General features: G+C 47.1%; 1 protein-coding gene across 2 annotated transcripts in view; it reads left to right on the top strand.

Moving 5' to 3' along the window:
* Nucleotides 1-1148: 1148 nt before the first annotated feature.
* The window catches only part of CAPZB (capping actin protein of muscle Z-line subunit beta), a 70438-nt gene continuing 51082 nt past the window's right edge, over nt 1149-20504 (top strand). For both annotated transcript variants that reach the window (XM_081871337.1, XM_081871338.1), the window contains exon 1: nt 1149-1302. In XM_081871337.1, the coding sequence (XP_081727463.1) occupies nt 1300-1302 (3 nt within the window). In that variant the 5' untranslated portion in view covers nt 1149-1299. The remainder of the gene's footprint in view (nt 1303-20504) is intronic.

Here is a 20504-nt window from a genome sequence, read left to right on the forward strand (position 1 = left end):
ATAGTGGACACATCAACCAAAGTTGGAAACGTGTTCTGAGCTGCTGAGGTCATCTGGGCCTCTGACAAGTGATGGATCTAGGAGCACCCCAAAACTACAAAATTGCAGAAGGAGTGCAACCCCTCATTGCTGGTAAACAACCTTATTGGGACTATATAAACAAAGGAAGCGGCCGCATACTGAGTCAAAAATTTGGTTCATCTAGCTCAGCATTGTTGAGTGACAGCAGCTCTCCGGGGTTTGAGGCAGGGATGTTGCCAGCCCTACCTGGAGAATGCTTTGCATGGAAAGCTGATGGCCCTCCATCAAGTCTCCTCCTTCTCAAGATTCACAGCCACCGTTGTAATAGTGCCACTCCTGCGTAAACCCACAGGTTGAGGATGTAGGAAAACTGAAGAAGGGCATAGAATGTCTCTTTGGGGTGACCCAGCAGGCTCATATTATTATTATGTATTGAATTCCCCAAGGAATATAACAGCCATGACATTTAGGAAAAGAACCTCCATGCTCAGGCGCAGTCTACCCTCTCTGAACCTCTTGTTGGGATCAAGCAGTGGGGAGTGGGGGCAGGCACCCTTTGCCTTTAAACTCTGGGTAAATGTTGCAGATTAAGGGGGAACAGGCTCTTCCCATCTTGAGTCAACCCCCCCCCCCGCACAACCTCATGCTTTCCCCTCTCTCTGTTACCCACCAGTTGGTCTCTCCCTTCCCAAACCCTCCTCCCGCTCCAGCTGACAAATGGTCTCTCCCTCCCAAGTCCTTTTCTTACTTTGGATTTCCCCTTCCCCTCTTCAGCATAATGGTCTCTCCCACGCATTGGCGCTCACTCTCCCCCCTCATTAGCCCTCCCAATGGACTCTACCTCCCAAACCCTTCGCATCCCCTTGTCCTGAGATCCCCCTCCCCTCTTTAAACCAAATGGTCCCTCCCACAACCTGCGCCTGCTCCCCCTTTCCATTCATACCCAAAATGGTCTCTCCCACTCCTTCCCGCGCCGCGCGCCGCCTCCAGCTCCATACTTGGCGATGGCCGGCGAGCCGCCTTCTGATTGGCTGACGAGGTGGTGGCGGCGGCCGTTCCTATTCTCGCGCGCTCGCGCGCCGCTGACCCGGATGCGCTACTGCTAGGCAACGGCGGAAGTGGCAAAAAGAAGAAGAAGAAGAAGAAGGGAGGCGGTGGAGGAGGGCTGCGGCCTGGCTCAGAATTCGGAGAGGCCGGACGGAGGGACTGAAGAGCCGCCGTCGTAGCCGCTCCCGCCCCCCCCGCCACTGCTGAGAGGCCCCGTCCCGAGGAGGCATCATGGTGAGAAGACGGTGACTCCTCTGGGGAAGTGGGGAGCCGCTTCCTGTGAGGGAAAGGCCGGCCTGGGTCCTCTTGGGGGAGGGGCCGCTGCTGAGGGGAGCGGGGGGGGGCGGAGAATCCAGGTGTCACTCGGAGGGCTCACGGGGGGAGTTGGTGGTGCTCCCTGTCTGGGGTGAAAAGGGGACAGGCAGGGGTTACAGCTCGGGGGCGGGGGAGCCAGGTGCGGTGGCTGCTGGTGGGGGGGGGGTGTCGAGGGGGTTATTTGTGCTTCTGGCCAGGATCGGGGTGGTGAGGCGAGGCGGGGGAGAAAGGCCAGGGAATCGATCTGGTTTTGGAGCAGGGCTGGGTGGGGGAGAGAAAAAGTTATTCGCACTCCCTGTCGGGTCCTGGAAGTGGGGAGGGAGGGAGGGCCGGTCTGAGGTCTCCTGGGGGAACGGCCACTGTGGGGGGGGGGGGGAGAGGGGACCAGGGAGGAAAGAAGACTCCAGATGTCACTTTCGGCGGTTACCTGTGCTTCCTGTCAGGATCTGGGCTGGAGTAAAAAGTGGGGAGGCGTTGTAGATACGCTGGAGGGGGGAGTAGGAGGAGCCAGATGTGCATCTGTATTTTGGGGGAGATGAATCGGGTAGTGGTGGCTTGAGGAGAGTGATTTGTGCTTCCTGTCAGGGTCCGGGTTGGAGTAAAGAGAGGAAAGGGGCTGGGTGTGGCTCTGGGGGAGAGGCAAGGCCTGGGCGGGGGAAATGGGAAGAGGGTGTATCTGTCAGGAAGGGAAGTTCCTCCCCGTGTTGCTTTTTCTCCCCGCAACACTGCATGCTGAATGGGTGGGGGTGGGGGGGAGAGAGAAAAGGACAGATAGAGGACTGTAGGGTGCAGCTTGTTTTTGTGGTGACACCATGTAGCCAAAGCTACATATGAAGGTGGAAGGCCATGCAGGAGGCAGTGGTGGTGTTGAGGTCAAGAGGGCAAGTAGGATGGCAATGGCTGTGGTTGTGGGTTTATTAGCTGGTGAGAAAGAATAGTATAAGAGAGATGGGATTGGGGGGTGGAGCTGGTGTGAGATGCAGTGATTGTTGGGGAATACACCGAGTAGGCAATGTTAGAAACTCAGATACATAAGCTAGGTGCCAAATGGTGCCTTAAATCTAGGTTACAGTAGCCGCAACAGAATGTCTGCTTGCCAGCATGTTGAACTAGATGACACTTGGGGTCCCTTTCAACATTACAGTTCTACAATTCTATGATCTCAGCTACATTGCTTGAATGTAGTTTGCTCTTAGAACTGTTCACTTGTCCCAGTATGCAAGAAGGTGAAACGCACAACAGTGGAAAAGGTATTAACTATGGACTAAGGAAGAGGCTCTCTTGCCAACCTAGCAGTTCGAAAGCACGTCAGGTGCAAGTAGATAAATAGGTACTGCTCCAGCGGGAAGGTAAATGGTGTTCCCGTGCGGTGCTCTGGTTCGCCAGAAGCGGCTTTGTCATGCTGGCCACATGACCCGGAAGCTGTCTGCGGACAAACGCCAGCTCTCTCGGCCTATAGAGTGAGATGTGTGCCGCAACCCCAGAGTCGTCTCCGAGTAGACCTAACGGTCAGGGGTCCCTTTACCTTTAAGGCAGAGGCATGAGTTCCATTTGGGTGGCCTGCAGCACAGTGAAATATATCTGTACTCAGCCCTGCACTGGTGATAGGGAGCTAAGATGCCCAGCAAGGGATCCATGATTCACATGGCAACACAGAAGCACATGACACTGGCTCAATGGAGATTTCAGTCGCTACCTGGCACCCAGAAATCTCCACATAGTCACAGTTAGACCACCTCCAATAGCAAAATACACCTGGCTCCCAGGGTATTTTGAACACCTTGAGTAGGAGACAACTGGGGGTTTCCATGAGTGGGTGAAAAATAACAGTAAAAAAGAAAATTACCCATAGCCTCCTTTACATGATAACATGGTTGTAGACCTGGCTGTTAGGCAGTTGCTTGTAAATGGGAAGGACTTACCAATGTAGTTTTAAAGAGGCATCCTAATTCTTCTTGCACTTGGAGTTTTCCTGACCAGGACACTTGGAAATCGCTTCAGGTAGAGCATTGGCCTGGTGTCGGTGGAACTACAGCTTACCTGTAGAAAGTGGCAGTGTGTTCCAATTGTCTACGATGTCTCTTCACTATCTCATATCCCTTTCTTGGTCAACCTGGCACCCCCCCAGATGTTTTGGACTACAGATTCCATTAGCTGTGCTGGCTGGGGCTGATGGGAGTTGTAGCCCAGAACATTTGTTGTGGAGTGGGGGGATGTTGACGAAGACTGTTGTATCTGCTGGGCTCGGTTGAAGGAGTTTTGGTGGGAAACATAGGCACGTCTTGTCTCATTGAGTCATAAAGGTGGGGCATTTCTGCAGTGACTGCTGTGGTTTGGTAGCTGTCACTGTGGTCTCTAAGACAGTAGGAGGACCTTGCACTAGCAAACACCGTATGGCACTCAGCAAATGTCATGGCTTTCCTCTTTCAAAGGGAGCTGTTGTAGTGTGCATAATCTCCTGGAAACCTAAGGTGGTGATGGTGTGAACAGATTGCAGAATGGTACAAAAGTGTGCCAGCTCGTGCACAGGTCCCTTTGAATGACTGGGCAATCCATGTGGCAAATCTCTCTCAAGTTACTAATTCATTCTGTGTGATGGCTTGCTCTGCACAATTAACTTAACTGTATGGCTGCCCTTACAGAGAGCAAAAAAGGGCTCTTTAATTAAGCTGCTTGCTAGTCTGCTATATGTGAAGTGGTCTTATACAGAGCCAGACCCATCTAGCTGAGTATTATTTATTCTGACTGGCAGCAGCTCTCCAAGATCTCAGGCTGAGAGTCTTGCCAGTGACTGACTTTAACTGAAGGCCCATTAACTCCTTTAACTGGAGATGCCAGGTGACAGGTCTTGAGCCTGATAACACTTGCATGCAAAGCAAATGTTCCTCCCTCCCTGAATTTGGGGGATTAGGTTTGGTGGTATAGATTGGGGAGGAAGGAGCCAGAACTTCCAGTTGCCGGAAACTGGATGTTTGTGGGCCTGCTGTTGGAACATCTAGTTGGCCCCTCTGAGAACAGGAGGCTGGATTAGCTGGGCAACTGATCTGAACCATAGGGCATCTTCTTTCCTGTTTTTATGTTCTGCTCATGGTTAGGTAACCAGCTGTCATTATCATTTTTTCAGCTATACATGGCTTTTCCCACATGTCCAATGCAGTTCACAACACAAACAGCTGTGCAACAGCAAAAATATACATTGAGACATGTCAGTGCCTGAGTTGTGAGTAGACCTGTAGTCTGGAAAGTCTGTGTTAGGTGGAAAGATAAAACATCCTTTCCTGTCTCATATCTGCCAGATTTAGTTCAAGAAACAAGCCTGTTTCTGTTTCATATAATTTTGCACTAGTTCTGTTATCACCTGTCCTATATGAATATACTTGGGCACACTGACTGAGACTTGTGGGGCTAACAAACCTGTTAGGGTACTTCCATATAATGTAAAAAATGCTATGCATTTATTCCACCCTGCTAACCTCAAAGCTGGGTATGTGCACATCAAAACATAAGAAAAGCCCTGCTGTTAGATCAGGCCAAATGCCCATCTGTTCCAGCATCCTTTTCACACAGTGGCCAGGCAGGTGCCTATGGCCATGAGTGCAATAATGCTCTCCCCCAACATGTGATTCTCAGAAACGTTTTCAGAGGCATACTGCGTCTGTCTCCCTCAGATGTGGAGGCATGAAGTATATGGTCATCATAAAATAGTTATGCCTACTGATAGCACAGGCGCATGGAATTGTCTGGAAATGATGCGTTTTCATACCTAACAGTTGGCATTCGGGGCATGATGTTAACTTCGTAATTCAGGGTAGATCTTTTGCACAGAACCTGGGGTTGTTGGTAGTTAATGAGGAAGTTGTCCTTTCACACACTTGCAGCTTCCTTGGGATGGTGGCAGGCAGATTGTTCCGGGATCAGCCAGGTGTGTGTACTTATACTTACAGAATTTCTGACTGCTGGGTACACATAACAGAGGCATACATTTGTTCACTTACCCAAGTTCTGTTTGTGCATCCAGGCATCATAGGCATCATAGGCATCCAGGGTACACAGGAACACCTGGCCATGTTAAGGGTTGCAAGTTAAGTCAAACGTAGGCAGATGTTGAAATTTTACAGTCCATCAAAATTTTAGGGGGGGTGTCGTTTCATTTTGGGGAGCAGGTATGTCTGCCTAATGCACTTTTTAAAATAAAAAGGAAAGCTTCCTTTTGTGTGAATTACTGGTGGCTCCCTACTGAACTTTCAGGAGAATGGAATTCCTGGGTAAACGGGAACGTTTTTAGTCATGAAAGTCAATAATAAGGGAGACAGACTTTCCTCCTTAGGGAGGGCATTCCACAAATGGGAAACCAACACTGAAAAGGCCATATCCTTGCTGACCACCAACTTTGGAAACCCCTTGTGGTGGCGTTACCAACAAGGCCTCATCTGCTGTTTGTAGGGTTTGCAATGGTGAGAATCGGGAAGGCATCTTTACTTGCAACCCCAGCCTCTTAGGGATTTGTATGCTAGCAGTAATACCAATTGAGCCCAGTAGCTCACTGACAGCTGGTGCAGTGCTTCCAGGACACATGGTCCATTGACCTGCCCCAGTTACTAGCTAGCAATCATGTTCTGCCCTAGCAGTGGCCTTTGGACCACCTTCAAGAGCAGCCCCACGTAGGAAGCATTACTGTAGTCCAGATGGTAGGTCACCTAGCATGGACAACTGAGACCAGGCTGTCCCAATCTAGGAATGGCTGCAGCTGGTGAATCAGCCTAACCTAGTGGTAAGTACGCCTAGCCACAGGAGCCCCTTGAGACTCCAGTGACACATGGGAATTCAGTATTCCAAGAATACGAACCTGTGCCTTCAGGGGGACTGCAGCCCTGTAGGACAGGTCATAAACCTAATTCCAAGACCAAGACATGGGAACCACCCACGCACAGTAACTCCATCTTATCAGGATTTAGCCTCAGTTTATTAGTCTCCATTCAACCTTTCACTGTCCCTAGATAACGGTCCAACACCTTCACAGCCTCTTCTGTCAGATGGAGAGAGAGAACTATGTGTTGTGAGCATACTGGCGGCACTTCACTCTGAATCCCTGGATGGTATTTCCCAGCTGTTTCTTATAGATCTCTAAAGCCATATTGCTGAGCAGCCAACTCCTAGTCCTACTTTCTGGGAGCGACCTTGAAGGTAGGAGCTGAACCACTTCAGGATAGTGTTTCCACCTCCCAGCTCTCTGTGTGGCTTCACAAGAACACCATGGTCATTGGAATAAAAAGCTGCCGAGGGGCCAAGGAGAACCAACAGGGTTGCACTCCCCCTTGCTCTTCCCTAATAGAGGTCATCAGGGCGACCAAGTTTAGTATGTGGCAAACACCCTTACAAATGGCATATTGCAATATTTCTCTCATTGCACTGTATAGTGGTTTCTGGTAAGCTCTTTCTTTCTTTCTTTCTTTCTTTCTTTCTTTCTTTTAACTGAGTGTGCTAAGTCTTGAGCATGACAGTTACCTGGTTTTGGCATGCATTTCTAGTAGAAGCAATACGGCATTCATTGCCCAGGCAGTAAAACTTAAGCATACAGTATAATGTGGCGCTTGTCTATTTTTAGAGTGCTTGATACTGTACTTGCCCATAGGAATGACTCCTTTTGGAGGAGATGGGGGCTGTCAGCAGGCGTTGCTTCTGTTTCTCTCCTCCTTCCCAGCTGACTTGGCACCCTAGAAATGGAGAGTGAGGAAGTGTTCCAAGGAAGAGGCACCAAGTCCCATGGGTGTTCTCTGCTCCTGTCTAGACCAAGAGTGTAGTTACCCTAGTGTGGCATATTCATTTTCTTCATTATTCTGCCTTTCATCAGGTTGTTTTTTTAAAAAAACCTATTATTATTGATTTATTGCATTTATATCCCACCTTTTTCTCCAAGGAGGGTACATGGCTCTCCTTCTTCTTATATAATCCCCACAACAGCCCTGTTGGGTAGGTTAGGCTGAGAGGTAGTGACTGGCCCAAGGTCAGTGAGCTTCGTGGTCTCGTAGGGATTCAATCCGAGGTGTTCTAAATAAAGCAGGTGGCCATTCCACTTCTGCTTAAAAACTTCCAATGAAGGAGAATCCACCACCTTCCATTCCACTGTAATGTGCAGCTGTAGTCAAGTCTTGATGTTCACAGGCTGATAATAGTGGCAAGACCATCTCTGACCAGGGAGGAGCTGCTGTTGGTGTGCTAGCTGGCGAAAAGCACTTTGTCCTGTGAATGTGCTGGCAGTGATTGTCACAGTTGCCTTGGTGCGTGTGAATTTTCAGTGCACAAAACATCTTCGTCTGTACCAGTTCTTCTCCAAAGTGTGTGCTGGAATACAACAAAGCACCTCAAAGTTGTATTTGAGGATTCAGAGCGCTGCCTATAAAGAAGGCTGCTGCCTAAGTGTCTTTGCCCTAAGTGTACCACTTCCCACTGTTTGCCAGCTTTTAATTCCACAGAAATGTTTCCCAATGAGTGTTAGGGGAGGGATAGTACCTCTGGTGGGGGACACATTGTGTGCTTGCAGAAGTACAAAAAAACCACTAAAAAAACAAACCACTGGGGAATTTTTTTAAGGGGACAAAGCCCAAAACTGCACAACAAGGACTGAACAAGAGATAGGCACACAAGCCAAGATGTATTAAGAACACCTGCTGTCTTTTCTTTGGCTTTTCCTATTCTTGGCTGGAGTTGGATTTAGGGCTATGGTGACGCGGGTGGCACTGTGGGTTAAACCACAGAGCCTAGGACTTGCTGATCAGAAGGTCGGCGGTTCGAATCCCCGCGACGGGGTGAGCTCCCGTTGCTTGGTCCATGCTCCTGCCAACCTAGCAGTTCGAAAGCGCATCAGAGTGCAAGTAGATAAATAGGTACCACTCTGGTGGGAAGGTAAACTGCGTTTCTGTGCGCTGCTCTGGTTTGCCAGAAGCGGCTTAGTCATGCTGGCCACATGACCCGGAAGCTGTACGCCGGCTCCCTCAGCCAATAAAGTGAGATGAGCACCGCAACCCCAGAGTCGGTCACAACTGGACATAATGGTCAGGGGTCCCTTTACCTTTAACCATGGTGGTGCCCTCCAGATGTTGCTGGGAACTCCAGTTCCCATCAGCCTTGCCCAACATTGCCAGTAGCTAGGAATTATGGGTGCTGTAGTTCAGCAACATCTGTGGAGGGCATTAGGTTCACTATCCCTTATTTAGAATGTTGGCCTCCAGATTTAAGAGCAATCTTGATGGATCAGAGCAAAGGTCCATCATCTTTGGTATCCTATTTCCCATAGCAGTCAGGCGAATGCTTCCATCAGAGGCTGCAAGGAGGGCTCAGTGAGGTAATAGCCTTCATCAGCTCTTTGTCCCCAAACCTAGTATTCATATATGCTAATAGTGAACTCATTTCCAGAATGTGGGTTGTGGATGTTGTTAGACTCATTAGCCTGCCCTTCGCCGCAAGGTGCCAGGGTGGGGTCAACAATGCAAAATATATTAAAAGCAGCACACGAGGTATTAGCAGCTTGAGGGAACCCTAAGTTCCCACATTTCCATCTGCAGTTATAACAGAAAAAGTAAAAACAAATGATAATTTTAAAATCTGATATTAATTATAAAACTGCATTAATATAAGCATTCCAAATAGGTATCTAAATGGAATTGATAGTTGTAAGCTATGTGTTCAGACCTAGAAAGGACAGTGAGATTTTAAAATGGCTGGATGACTGATGGTGAACATTTGTCCTTACAGTACAAGTCCCTTGGTCACTATAACAGCTTGCAGAACCCACCTTTGCTGGTTATTTGTTAGTTCCTACGCCACAGAAGCATCGGTGAAAATCAAGGATTTCCCCAAGACAAAGTGAATATGAACAATATCTCTGCAGCACATGCCCAACACATAATATGCCTCAAAAAGGCATTTTCAGTGTCAACATCTATCTTAACTTACAAAATTCTTTTGGGAACCTTGTGTTTATGGCTCATGTCAAAGTGGGTGGTCAGGAATGCCTTTTACCACCTTAGGCTAGTCTTTCAGAAGATAGAACTACTGTGGTCACTCATGCTTCAGTAACAGCCGGGTTGAGACTTCTGCTGCAGTGTGTTTCACATGTGGCTATCATTTGGAAACTTCCACTGGCCTAGTATGTGGCTGCCAGAGTGTTCAGCTGGGCAAAATGTACTGTGCATAAGAAGAATCTATTAGATTAGGCCATTGGCCCATCTTGTCCAGCATCCTGTTCTCACAGTGGCCAACCAGATGCCCTTGTGAGAAACTCTCAAGCAGAATCTGGGCATAAGAGCACTCTCTCCTCTTGTGGTTTCCAGCAACATTCAGTAGCATTTCTGCCTCTATGGAACAGAGCATAACTCTGGTGGAAACACAGGTGTGACCTGTTCAGTTGCGGTGGCACTGTTGTGGAATGCCCTCCTGAAAGAAGCCTGTCTGGCCCTCTTGCTGGTGCTCTTCTGTAGCAGCACTGTTGAAAACTGAAGTTATTGTGTGTTTTTTGTAAAGTCTTGGGTGGAAGCCTAGTTGGGTAAAGAATTTTGCCACCCTACAGTTTGGGTTCTTTGCTGATTCTCATAATGTGTAGTTCAAGATGGCCCCTATAAGGAGTAGCAGTAAGTTGCAGAGAGCTCTCAGCATGTTCCTAGAACTACTTTTGCAAGATTCAGTAAGAAGCGGAGGTTAAGGGGTGATATGATAGCCATGTTCAAATATATAAAAGGATGTCACATAGAGGAGGGAGAAAGGTTGTTTTCTGCTGCTCCAGAGAAGCGGACACGGAGCAATGGATCCAAACTACAAGAAAGAAGATTCCACCTAAACATTAGGAAGAACTTCCTGACAGAAGAGCTGTTCGACAGTGGAATTTGCTGCCAAGGAGTGTGGTGGAGTCTCCTTCTTTGGAGGTCTTTAAGCAGAGGCTTGACAACCATATGTCAGGAGTGCTCTGATGGTGTTTCCTGCTTGGCAGGGGGTTGGACTTGATGGCCCTTGTGGTCTCTTCCAACTCTATGATTCTATGATTCTAAGCATAAGGAAGAACTTCCTGACAGTAAGAGTTGTTTGACAGTGGAACAGACTCCATCAGAAGATGGCAGACTTTCCTTCATGAGAGGTTTCTAAACAGAGATTAGAGCCATCTGCCAGGGATTCTTTAGCTGTGGTTCCTGTCTTGCAGAGGGTTGGACTAGATGACCCTTGGGATTTCTTCTAACCCTATAGTTCTATGATTCTATAAGCCTCTGCACAAGAGAATTCCTTGTCACCAATTGAAAAGTAGAGAGCACTTTTAAATTTGAATGTGGGTTCAAACCATGTCCCTACTGCAGACAGGCCAAGCCATTTTATGGCCCAGTCCATAGAATAGGATTACGCACATGGGAGCTGACAGAAAGCACTGTGAATCTGAAAGACTGTGTGTATCTGAAGAAGTGTGCATGCACACAAAAGCTCATACCTAGAACTAACTTAGTTGGTCTTTAAGGTGCTACTGGAAGGATTTTTTTGTTCTGAAAGACTGTTATGCTTGTGAGCACAACTAACCCACTAACCACAATAATGACTGGTAAATAAGTCCTAAAATTTCAGAACTGAAGCTTGTACATTTGTCCCAAATTGGTAAGAAAAACTAAATCCTGGGGGAAGTGGGTGGTGTGGTGGTTTGAAACACTTGAGTCAGGATTCAGAGAGCTGTAGTTACATCCATGTGGCCTTTGTACTTTGAGGTGGTCCCTGCTGCTTCCCTCCTGGGGGGTTGTCCAACTTTCAACTTGAGGATGCTAATTAAGTGAGGAGGCTGCAGCAAACTGCGCTTTAAAGCAGTGTCTGGGCATGCTGGAGAAATCGACCAATTCCGTCCAGCATCATTGGTGTGCCCACCCACTTGAATCAGGGTTCTGAAACAAGGAACAAGTTTTGAACTTGGAGTGGTCCTTTGCTTTATGGAGCTCTTAACGCATTCCAGCTTTACAGATGTTTGTGGCATCGCTAGGGCTTCCAGATCCCTTCCTAGCTAGCCCTATACTACTCTTCCTAGCCATAAAGCAGCTAGCTGCGTGTGGTACCTCCAGCTTGTGCAATCAGCAGCACTCACCCAGGATGTGTGAAGCAGCTGCCTCCTAAGACAAATCTCCATTCTGTTATGCTATGGACCGTAGCATATATTTTTTGTAAAGGAGAACCACTGTGCATGTGGACTAACCTTTCTGCTTGAATCATTTTGCAAGCATGGTACAATGTCTGAGCAAGCAAGATGTGTTTAAGAAAGATAGTGTGGGAACATGGTTTTTTTTGAGGATGGAAGCTCTCACGGTTCTAGTTAATGGGGTTAAGCTCAAGTGCACCTCTGTGTGTGTTCAGTGGTACACATTCTCTCCAGGCTTTAAAGGGGTTTTCTGCGTGGTACATCCCAGGTTCCCCACCCTCGTTGCTCTTCTCTGTACCGTATGCCGTGTTGATGCTTGCCAAGCATGATTGACGACGGAACTGAACAATTTGCACTTGGTTTCCTAGTCAACGGGTTAGCGGAGTTCCTCTTGAAATGTTGGAAGAGGAAGCCAGATGTCTTGCTTTTTAAAAAGCAAGGAGTGCATGTGTGCGGAAATTAAGAATGGTCTGCTCAGTTAGGTCATGTGTGACAGACCTAGGGAGTCTTTTGGGGTCTTTGAGGTGTTCGCTGCATCTGATTTAGTGAGACTCCAGGTGCTGAAAAATGAATGAGGCCTTCCTCTGGAGCTCCCAGCAGTGTGATGTAGGGGTTAGAGTGTTGGACTAGGGCCAGGGTTCTAATCTTCACCTGGCCATGAAGCTCATGGGATGACCTCAAGCCATCCACTGCTTCTCAATCTAACCTACCTCACAGGATTGTTGTGGGGATTAAATGAGGAGAAAAGGGTGGGATATAATTGCAGTAAGGAAACAGCTGCATGGGAAGAGTGGCTAAACCAATGCCAACGGCTGCAGTCACCCCCCAGTTGTGCTAGTTGCTTGTTTTGAAAAGGAGGACTAGACAAATTCATAGTGCAAGGGAAGTCTGCTAATAGGGATTGGCTCTGATGGCAAAGTGGAACTTCCATGTTCAGAGGCAGGCAGAGTATATTGTTCCTCAGGGGAGAGGGAGGAACACTACCTTGAGCCAATCTTCTCATTTATGTGCATTATCATGCTTATGTGCCTTGAGCTGAGGCCTGGCATCGCCAACAGACTCGGGCAGAGTCCAGGCTCAGCTTAATACCTACTGCTCATAGATGTTTGATACTGGATTCAGAACCCGAGGGAGGCATTGCTGTTCTTGTTCCATGGCAAACATTCTAATCTGGCTCCCCAGCCCATAACTTCCTCATTACTGTTTAGAAACTGCCTGCAAGTAACTTTTTAAAACCGCGCTGTAAACGAAACCTCCCTGATATTTCTCTAGGGTATCTGCTATCCTTACCCCCGCCCTGCCCCGACCCCCAACTCTTTCCTTCTTACGCGGACTGTGTTACTGAGCTTGAAACTGATCTCCAGCTACCTGCCTTCCCCAGTTTTATTTTTTGCACACTGGTGCATACCAGAAATAGAAAAGTATCTGGAGGACCAATGTCTGTGGCTTTTTAGCTGGGCTCTCTTGCTGCGTCTCCGCGCTGCAGGCGTCGGAAATATAACCCTAGGCTTTGAGGGGGGAAGTCGAGAAAAGCCAAGACATAAATGGAACTGCGGGAGCCAATGCCAGGCCAGAGAGCGCTGGTGGCAGTAATAAGGTTTTGGCAGGGCCTGGAGCTGGTCTCTTAATGCAGTGCCAGGGTGCAGCTGACAATAAGAGGACGGGCATACATTAAGCCTGCTGGCAACTGATGCCTTGGCAGCTCTCCACACACTTCTCCTTCATTTACTGGCATACTGGAGGGAGTTGGCATTTTGGGGCACTTGTTTGGGCAGTTCTGGCTCACATTAGGCTTGTGAGAGCTCTCACTTCCACCCCCTTCCAAGTCTTCTGAACAATGGAGGCTGGTTCACTACCTTGTCAACCTCAGCCACTCCCCCCACCCCACCCGTGCACCTACCTTCCTTCTTTCTTACAGTCTTTCCCCATCTTTCATAATACTAGAACTCATGAACATCCAATGTACAGTGGTACCTCTGGATGCGAACGGGATCCGTCCCGGAGCCCTGTTCGCATCCTTAAGCGAACACAACCCGCATCTGTGCGGGTCGCAATTCGCTGCACATGCGCGTGACGTCATTTTGAGCGTCTGCATGAGCGGCGAACCCCAGAAGTAATGCGTTCTGTTACTTCCGGGTCGCCGTGGAGCGCAACCCGAAAACACTCAACCTGAAGCTGCTTTAACCCGAGGTATGACTGTAGTTGAATGTTGGAGGATTCAGGGCAAACAAAAGGAATGACTTTGTCACACAGCACTAAAATTCATGGGAGAACAAGGATATAGGTGGCTACTAGCCATGTTGACTGTGCTCTGCCTCCACAGCTGGAGGCAGCATTGCTTCTGAATAAGATTTGATGGAAACTGCAACAGGGCAGGGTTGCTGTTGTGCTCAGGTCTTGCTTTGGGGCTTCCCATTGGGGCATCTGGTTGGCCACTGCAAGATCAGGATGTTTGACTAGAAAGGCCAGTAGCCTAATCCAGCATCCAGACTCTTCTACTGTAACACCAGGCCTTACTTCACAGGGCAGAAACAAGATCTCAGGTTCAGTGTTGGCTCCTTGGGTTCAAGGCTGTTGTGTTTGAGCACACTGTAAGTCTTGGGCCTCTCTGTTTGCTTTTGGAGGGTTGGGCCAGTTAGGATTTTGTGATAAATTTCTTGGCAACTTCCCAGAACAAGCTTTGTTTCAAGCTAGCATTGCCTTTAGTTCTACTCTTCCCTTGCCCCCCTCTGAGTTTTGTTTTGCTTGCCTGCCAACAGAAGATCGTATCAACGCCCCAGATGTAGATCTGTAAAATACCAGGTGGATGAGGGAAGAGGCACAGCAGCTGCTTCTAAAGTCCTTTTTAAAAAGAAGAGGGAGGGGGTCAATGTAGCTTGAGGACTGTATGTGGGATAGGTGCCAAATGAGGAGCCCAGAGGGGTCTGTTGCTACCCTGTGTTGAGAACAGAGCACGCTGGACCCATTCTCCTAGAGCTGGATTTAGAATAATGGGCTTTCTCTGTACTAGCATGGACTTTTTCCTCAACCAGAATAGCTTCCAACTTCCTTTCAGCGCAGGCTATCCAGTTTACACTGTGCTCTTTTTTTTTTGTGAGCAGATGGAAGTTTATAAATCTATTATTTTTATTATAGAGCATTTCTATCCTGCTCTTCAGCCAAAAGGTCTTTCAGAGTCGCTTAGGTGCATTCAATTAAAACAGGACAGTCCCTCCATGCTGACAGTCTAAAAGGAACATGACACACAAGGGAAAAGGGACAGGGAGGTAAGAGGGGGGAAATCAAACTCAGACCACCAATTCTTAAGCTGCTGTTCTTATAATGACGAGCTGGCACAGTTTGGGGGCAGGAGATGCCTGATGGAGCTGGGCTTTTGGCAAAGCTGATGGAACGAGCCCCTCTTCCATTCTGTCTGAGGCCTTCTGATGGAATGGCTGCCCTCAGATGACAGTTGAGGAAGAGGAGGCCTGATGGAGCTGGCCTGTCACACAGTTGGAGAAGTTCCTCTGTTGCCATGACCTGGTGACAACATGCAATAGTGTGTGTGTGTGTGTGTGTGTGTGTGTGTGCGCGCCACTTCTGATGTAGCAGCACAGGAGGTGCCTGACAGCCCCTGCTTGTGGTTTTAGATGTGTAGAGGTGTGAGGAGGAAAGGATTAGTGCAACGTCAGCTGCTTTTGTCACTGTGGCACAGAAGCCGGTCTTGCCAGCCTTGCAGATAAACTTACGCAGTTGTTATTAGTTCCAGGGTATGAGTGCAAGAGTTTGCTCGCCTCACATCCTGTTCTCACAGTGGCCCCAAAAGAAGCCAGCAAGCAGGTCCTGAATGCAACAACAGCACTCTCTCCCTGCTTGTGGCCCGTGGTATTGAATTGAATGGTGAAAACCTGATCCTCTCTCTGTGTGTGAACTCCCAAAGTGATCTAGTATTCCTTTTAGCATTCCTTGTCCAAGTATAATCCCCAACTTTTTCTTTTTCTTTTGAAAAAGACTCAGTGTTTGGAAAACAAATTTATAGGGAGACTTCGTGAAGTTAATCCTGTTCTTGTAAACACATCCGCTCTGGCAGGTGGAAGCTCTGACAACAGAGCTTCCACCCTCGACAGCCATGGTGGTTAAAAGCTGTGAGTGGGAAGGGGAGACGAGGCTGTCTCTGCCACAGCAGGGCTGAACTGGCTAATGTCTGCTGAAGTCTCTGGGCGGCTGCCACTGCTACGCTTATGGCTAATATCGTAAATCTGTCCCAGGCTTTGTAAGAAAGCCAAGCCAACCAACCAGAGGGGATACAAACTTCCTCTGTCCTGAGACTTAGCGGAAATGGTGGGGAGGCATCCATATTTTCATTTTAGCTGCAAATCAAAACAGTCTCTCGTTCAGCTCTCCTTTGCGTGGGGAGTAAATGCACAAATCTCTATATTGCAGGATTTTGCTGCAAAACGAAATGGATTGCCTTGAGCCCCAGGTCTTGTACCTCAGCTGATGCCTACCCAGAAATAACATGCTCTTGTGTAGGTGCGTAGGTGTTGTCAGTTTTCAGGCTTGCCATGGTGCGAAGCCAAACTTTAGGCTAGTGGTTCCCAAACTTTCTCAGGCCACTGCCCCCTTGGGTTCAGTGTCAGATATTTAAGCTAATCGTCAAATGGCACCTTAAGCTTAGGTTACGGTCACCAGCACAGTGTCTAGGCACCATTTCCCGCCCCCGCCCCCCATGGATGATGATGATTTTTCTTTTCTATACCACATTATATTATATTTGCTTTATAACACATTAAAACATCAAATAAAGCAATCCAGAATAAAGCAAATTCAGGCTTCAAGGAAAATATTTCAGATCCTTCTCTACGTGACATTTGGCTTTCCCCATATTTATTTACCCATATTTCCCCATATTTATTTAAGGCAGCCCTGTTCAGGGAAGGTTTAATCTGTGATATTTTAGTGTATTTTTGGTTTTTATGGAAGCCGCCCAGAGTGGCTGGGGAGGCCCAGCCAGATGGGCGGGGTACAAATAATAAATTATTATTATTATTATTATTATTATTATTATTATTATACCTACTTGATTTATACAGCTGCCTTGTAGAAGAAGTAGTCTAGTGTAGTGGTTAGTGTGTCAAACTAGGACCCTGAAGATCAGTGCTCAAACCTCCACTCAGTCATGAAGCTCACTGGGTGACCTTGGGCCAGTCTCAGCCTAACCTACCTCATAGGGTCGTTGTAGGGTTTAACTGAGGAGGGAGTGAGTCATGTACTTCTTGTAGGAAAGGGTGGGATATAAATGCAATAAGTAAGCTGTTCTACTTACCTGCTTAAGAAATCTGGAGGGGGTAGCCAGATGAAGATGTCAGTCGCCAACCCGGCATCCAGAGATCTCCACATGGTAGTAATTGAATCAGTGTCAATTGCAAAAAAGCACCTGGCACCTTGGAAATTTCTAACACTGCTTGGGTTCCATAAACTCATTCCCAGCACCCGCTGCCATACACTACAAAAAACATTATACAGTATATTGGTTTGCACAGTCCACTAAGGAACATAATTGACATAATAAAATTTAGAAGTGTATCAGTTAATTGCATGTTTATTCAAAGTCCAATTCAATAAAATGGGTGAACCTGATCTAGTAATACCAGTTTTTCAAGGTCATAAGCATTTCACTCCCCTTGCCTCTTAGTGCCCATCTGGGTAACCCCACTGCCCCCCCCCCACCAGTGGTAGTACTGCCCACTTTGGGAACCATTGGTATATATACCTTGCACATCCAGGTAGTGTCTCTTATATGCTGGTTACAGCCAGACCAGACTATATGCTTATTTTTAATGTTGGCTGCCTGTTAACTGTCACCGTAAGGGACAGAAACTTGGTTTGAAAGCTGAGATTCTTAAGAAGGTGGATTTAAGGATTCTGCAGAAATGTGGCATGCGCACACACCATGTGTCTTGTTGGGGCTTATTTCTATGCAGCATCCCAGCCTGCATGTTGATGCCATTTCCTTCCTCTCTTTAGCGGCTGCTAAAATATCCTGGCTTCTGCAAAATGCAGTTGCTATGAATGCAAATTGCATGCAGTGGGGTTTCCTTTTTTTGTAGCATTCATTTGAAACACAGTATTTTAACTTGCTTTGCCTTGATTGAATGCTGTTACTGCAGCCAGTGGATCAAGCAACTATTTCCCCCTCTGCTTCTTATCTTTCAAGTTCCTAGATTATTTGTCTCTTTCCCCCTCCCCCCATCAAATTTCAGCTTCTCTATACATACATTCCAGGAACATACCATAGCTGCTTTAATAAAATGCTGATATTTTGCTGTGAAGGTTTCTGGCACTGTATTTTGGGGGTGGCTTGTGGTGAAAAGGGGAACATGCAAGAGGGAGCATAAAACATAATTTTCAAGCTTCCTGCTTAATAAGCCAATTCGTTGAGTTCATGCTTGTCTACTGATGCCGTTCTGAACTGACTGGGCAGTGATAACCTTCTTTGGTCATGTTCCTTGCTTGGAATTCTACTCTGTCAGATATTTATCTGGACCATGGATAAAAGCAGTACCAAAATAAAGTATTTATCTTACTTTATTATTTTATTTAGAGCTTTGGTATCCTGCGCTTTGGCCAATTAAAACGAGAGAGACTTGCAGGCTTAAGGTCGGAAAAGCACAACACAAAAGGGAAGAGGGGACAGGGAAGGCAGAGGAAGAAACCAAACTGGGGCATCAGTTTTTAAATAGTAATTTTCTTATAATGGCTAGCTGGCATAGAAACAATTCAGAGGGCAGTAGCTGGCCTTTCAGCAAAGCTGATGAAAGAAGCCCTGCTTCCCATCCCTCCCTCTGAGGCATCCTGGTGGGATGCATTATGACCACAAACCTGTTCACTAGCACCCTCTGACATGCTGCTTTCCAAACAAGAAGAGGAGCATGTCTGTGTTCCAAGGTTTTTGCAGCCTAGAAATAGACATGAGGGAAACAGAGGATGGAAGGTAAGGGAGGCAGGAGTAAGCAGGGGAAGAAAGTATATATACACTATTTCAATTACATGTACTTAGCTTTAGTTACAATACCTTGTTTAAGAAATACCCATAAGCCATGTGCATAAAACAGGAAAATAATCACCAGTGATACACAGATAAAATCTGTAGATTTTTTAATATATATACATGTGTGTGTGTGTGTGTGTGTGTGTGTGTAACTAAATTATAGGCTGGCTGAAATAAACTGAATTGCAGGCATCTAAAATAGCTCAAGAAAGTAGCACAAGAAAGGAGCTTTGCTGAATATTAGTAGGCAGGGAATTCCAAAGACATCGCACAAGAACTAACCAACAGATGTGGGCAGGACTAGGGAGCCTCAGGCCCGCCCAAGGGCCACATGTGGTTCCCAAGGCTTCTCTGCCTGGTCCTCAGGGTTCTCCCCAGGGCATGCCACTCACTTGACCCTCTATCTGTGGCCTCTGTGAGTGCTTTTGCCTGGCTGGACTTTATCCTTAAAGCTGTGGTTATGCCAGTTGCTTGCTTCGATGGAGGCTGGAAATATGTGTGGAAACTTCTGCTTTTATGTGGTTGGAGTGTAGTGTGTGCTCTACCAAAAGAAATCACATCCATTCTTCTGGCCATTTTTGCTTCTGACCACAGCCATCACTGGCATGTGGCCCCTGGAGGATTCCCCATGATAGAATGTGCCCCTCAGGTTAAAAAAGGGTTTCCCGCTCATGCAGTAGGGATATTTGGACAAGTCTGTATGCAAGGTAGGTCATCACATAGCAGGCCTTCAGAAACACACAAAATTGTGTTCATAGTACAAATACTGCAATCCATACAACTGAGTCATAACCTGCTGCATGACAATCAAGGCAACCTTGGTGCTATCTTGCTGCTGCAGAGGCATAGGAAACCTTTTTCATTCTGTTTTGCCAGTAAGTAGTTGATGATTTGTTGGCTGGACTAAGTTACACGCCCCATAAGCTATGAGGGCCAGAGACGTGTGCAGGAAATGCCCCTGGCGAAAGCATTAATTGCTAGCCAAACATCTTAGTAAAATGCAGGGGAGAGATGCAGTTCCTCCCCCTGCTTAAGCTATTGATGTCACTTGTTCCTTCCTCCTGACGCCACGCTTATTGGGTAATGGATCCTTCTTTTCGGTCAAGTTTATAGTCCGTGGGTCTCCTTGGCACTGGATGAAAGCAGCCAAATTGCACAGTTACGGTTAATGACAAGTTGTACAAATAATCAACATCCCTTCTATTATGTAGAAGATAAACAGAAACACAGAAGATGCAGGGTCAAAGAGAATGGCGTCCTCTCTCCCAACCTCAGCCTGTCTAGAGGGAGCATGTAGCATAAAATTCTGGTCTGGGGCTGTGGGGAGATATTGGCTCTGGGGAGAATTTCTCTGTTTGGTCAGCAGATTTTGGCCACTGCTGGAACGTCAAAGGTAACATTGTTCTTACGTTCCCTCTGCAAGACAATGCACAAGCCATATTTCATCTGAAAGGGAAGTTCTAAAATCTACTGTCTTTTCTTAGAACCAACCAAAATGTCACAAAATAGTGAGCAATTTGATTCAGCTTGGAGAACTGTTCAGGGTTTCAGAAAGTAAATGTTGGATTTGTTGTCAAATGTTATTTAGGAAGTTGTAGTATATTGTTATACCATGTGTACACCCGTGTGTGTGTGTGTCCTCGGGCACACAGTTTACCCATCCTTTGTGCCTCCTGGGGTGTTCTCCAAAACTCAAACATTTGCATGCTTTTGTAGCAAGTTGATATTGATCTGGCGATAAAAATGGTGTTTCACTCTGTGACAGCCACAGCTTTAGACAGCAAGTGCTTTCACTGCTGTTATGTCCTTGAAGTTGTTTCTCTCCTTTCCAAAAGAAAGAGTACTTTACACAGATAGCCCTGAATTTTTCAGTCTTGTAGGATTCACGGAAAGCAAAGCAAGAATATATTAAGTAGAAGGGGAGCTGGTAACAAA

The sequence above is a fragment of the Podarcis erhardii genome (genome assembly GCF_964252035.2).
Source record: "Podarcis erhardii genome assembly, chromosome: 7".
NCBI classification, from domain to species: domain Eukaryota; kingdom Metazoa; phylum Chordata; class Lepidosauria; order Squamata; family Lacertidae; genus Podarcis; species Podarcis erhardii.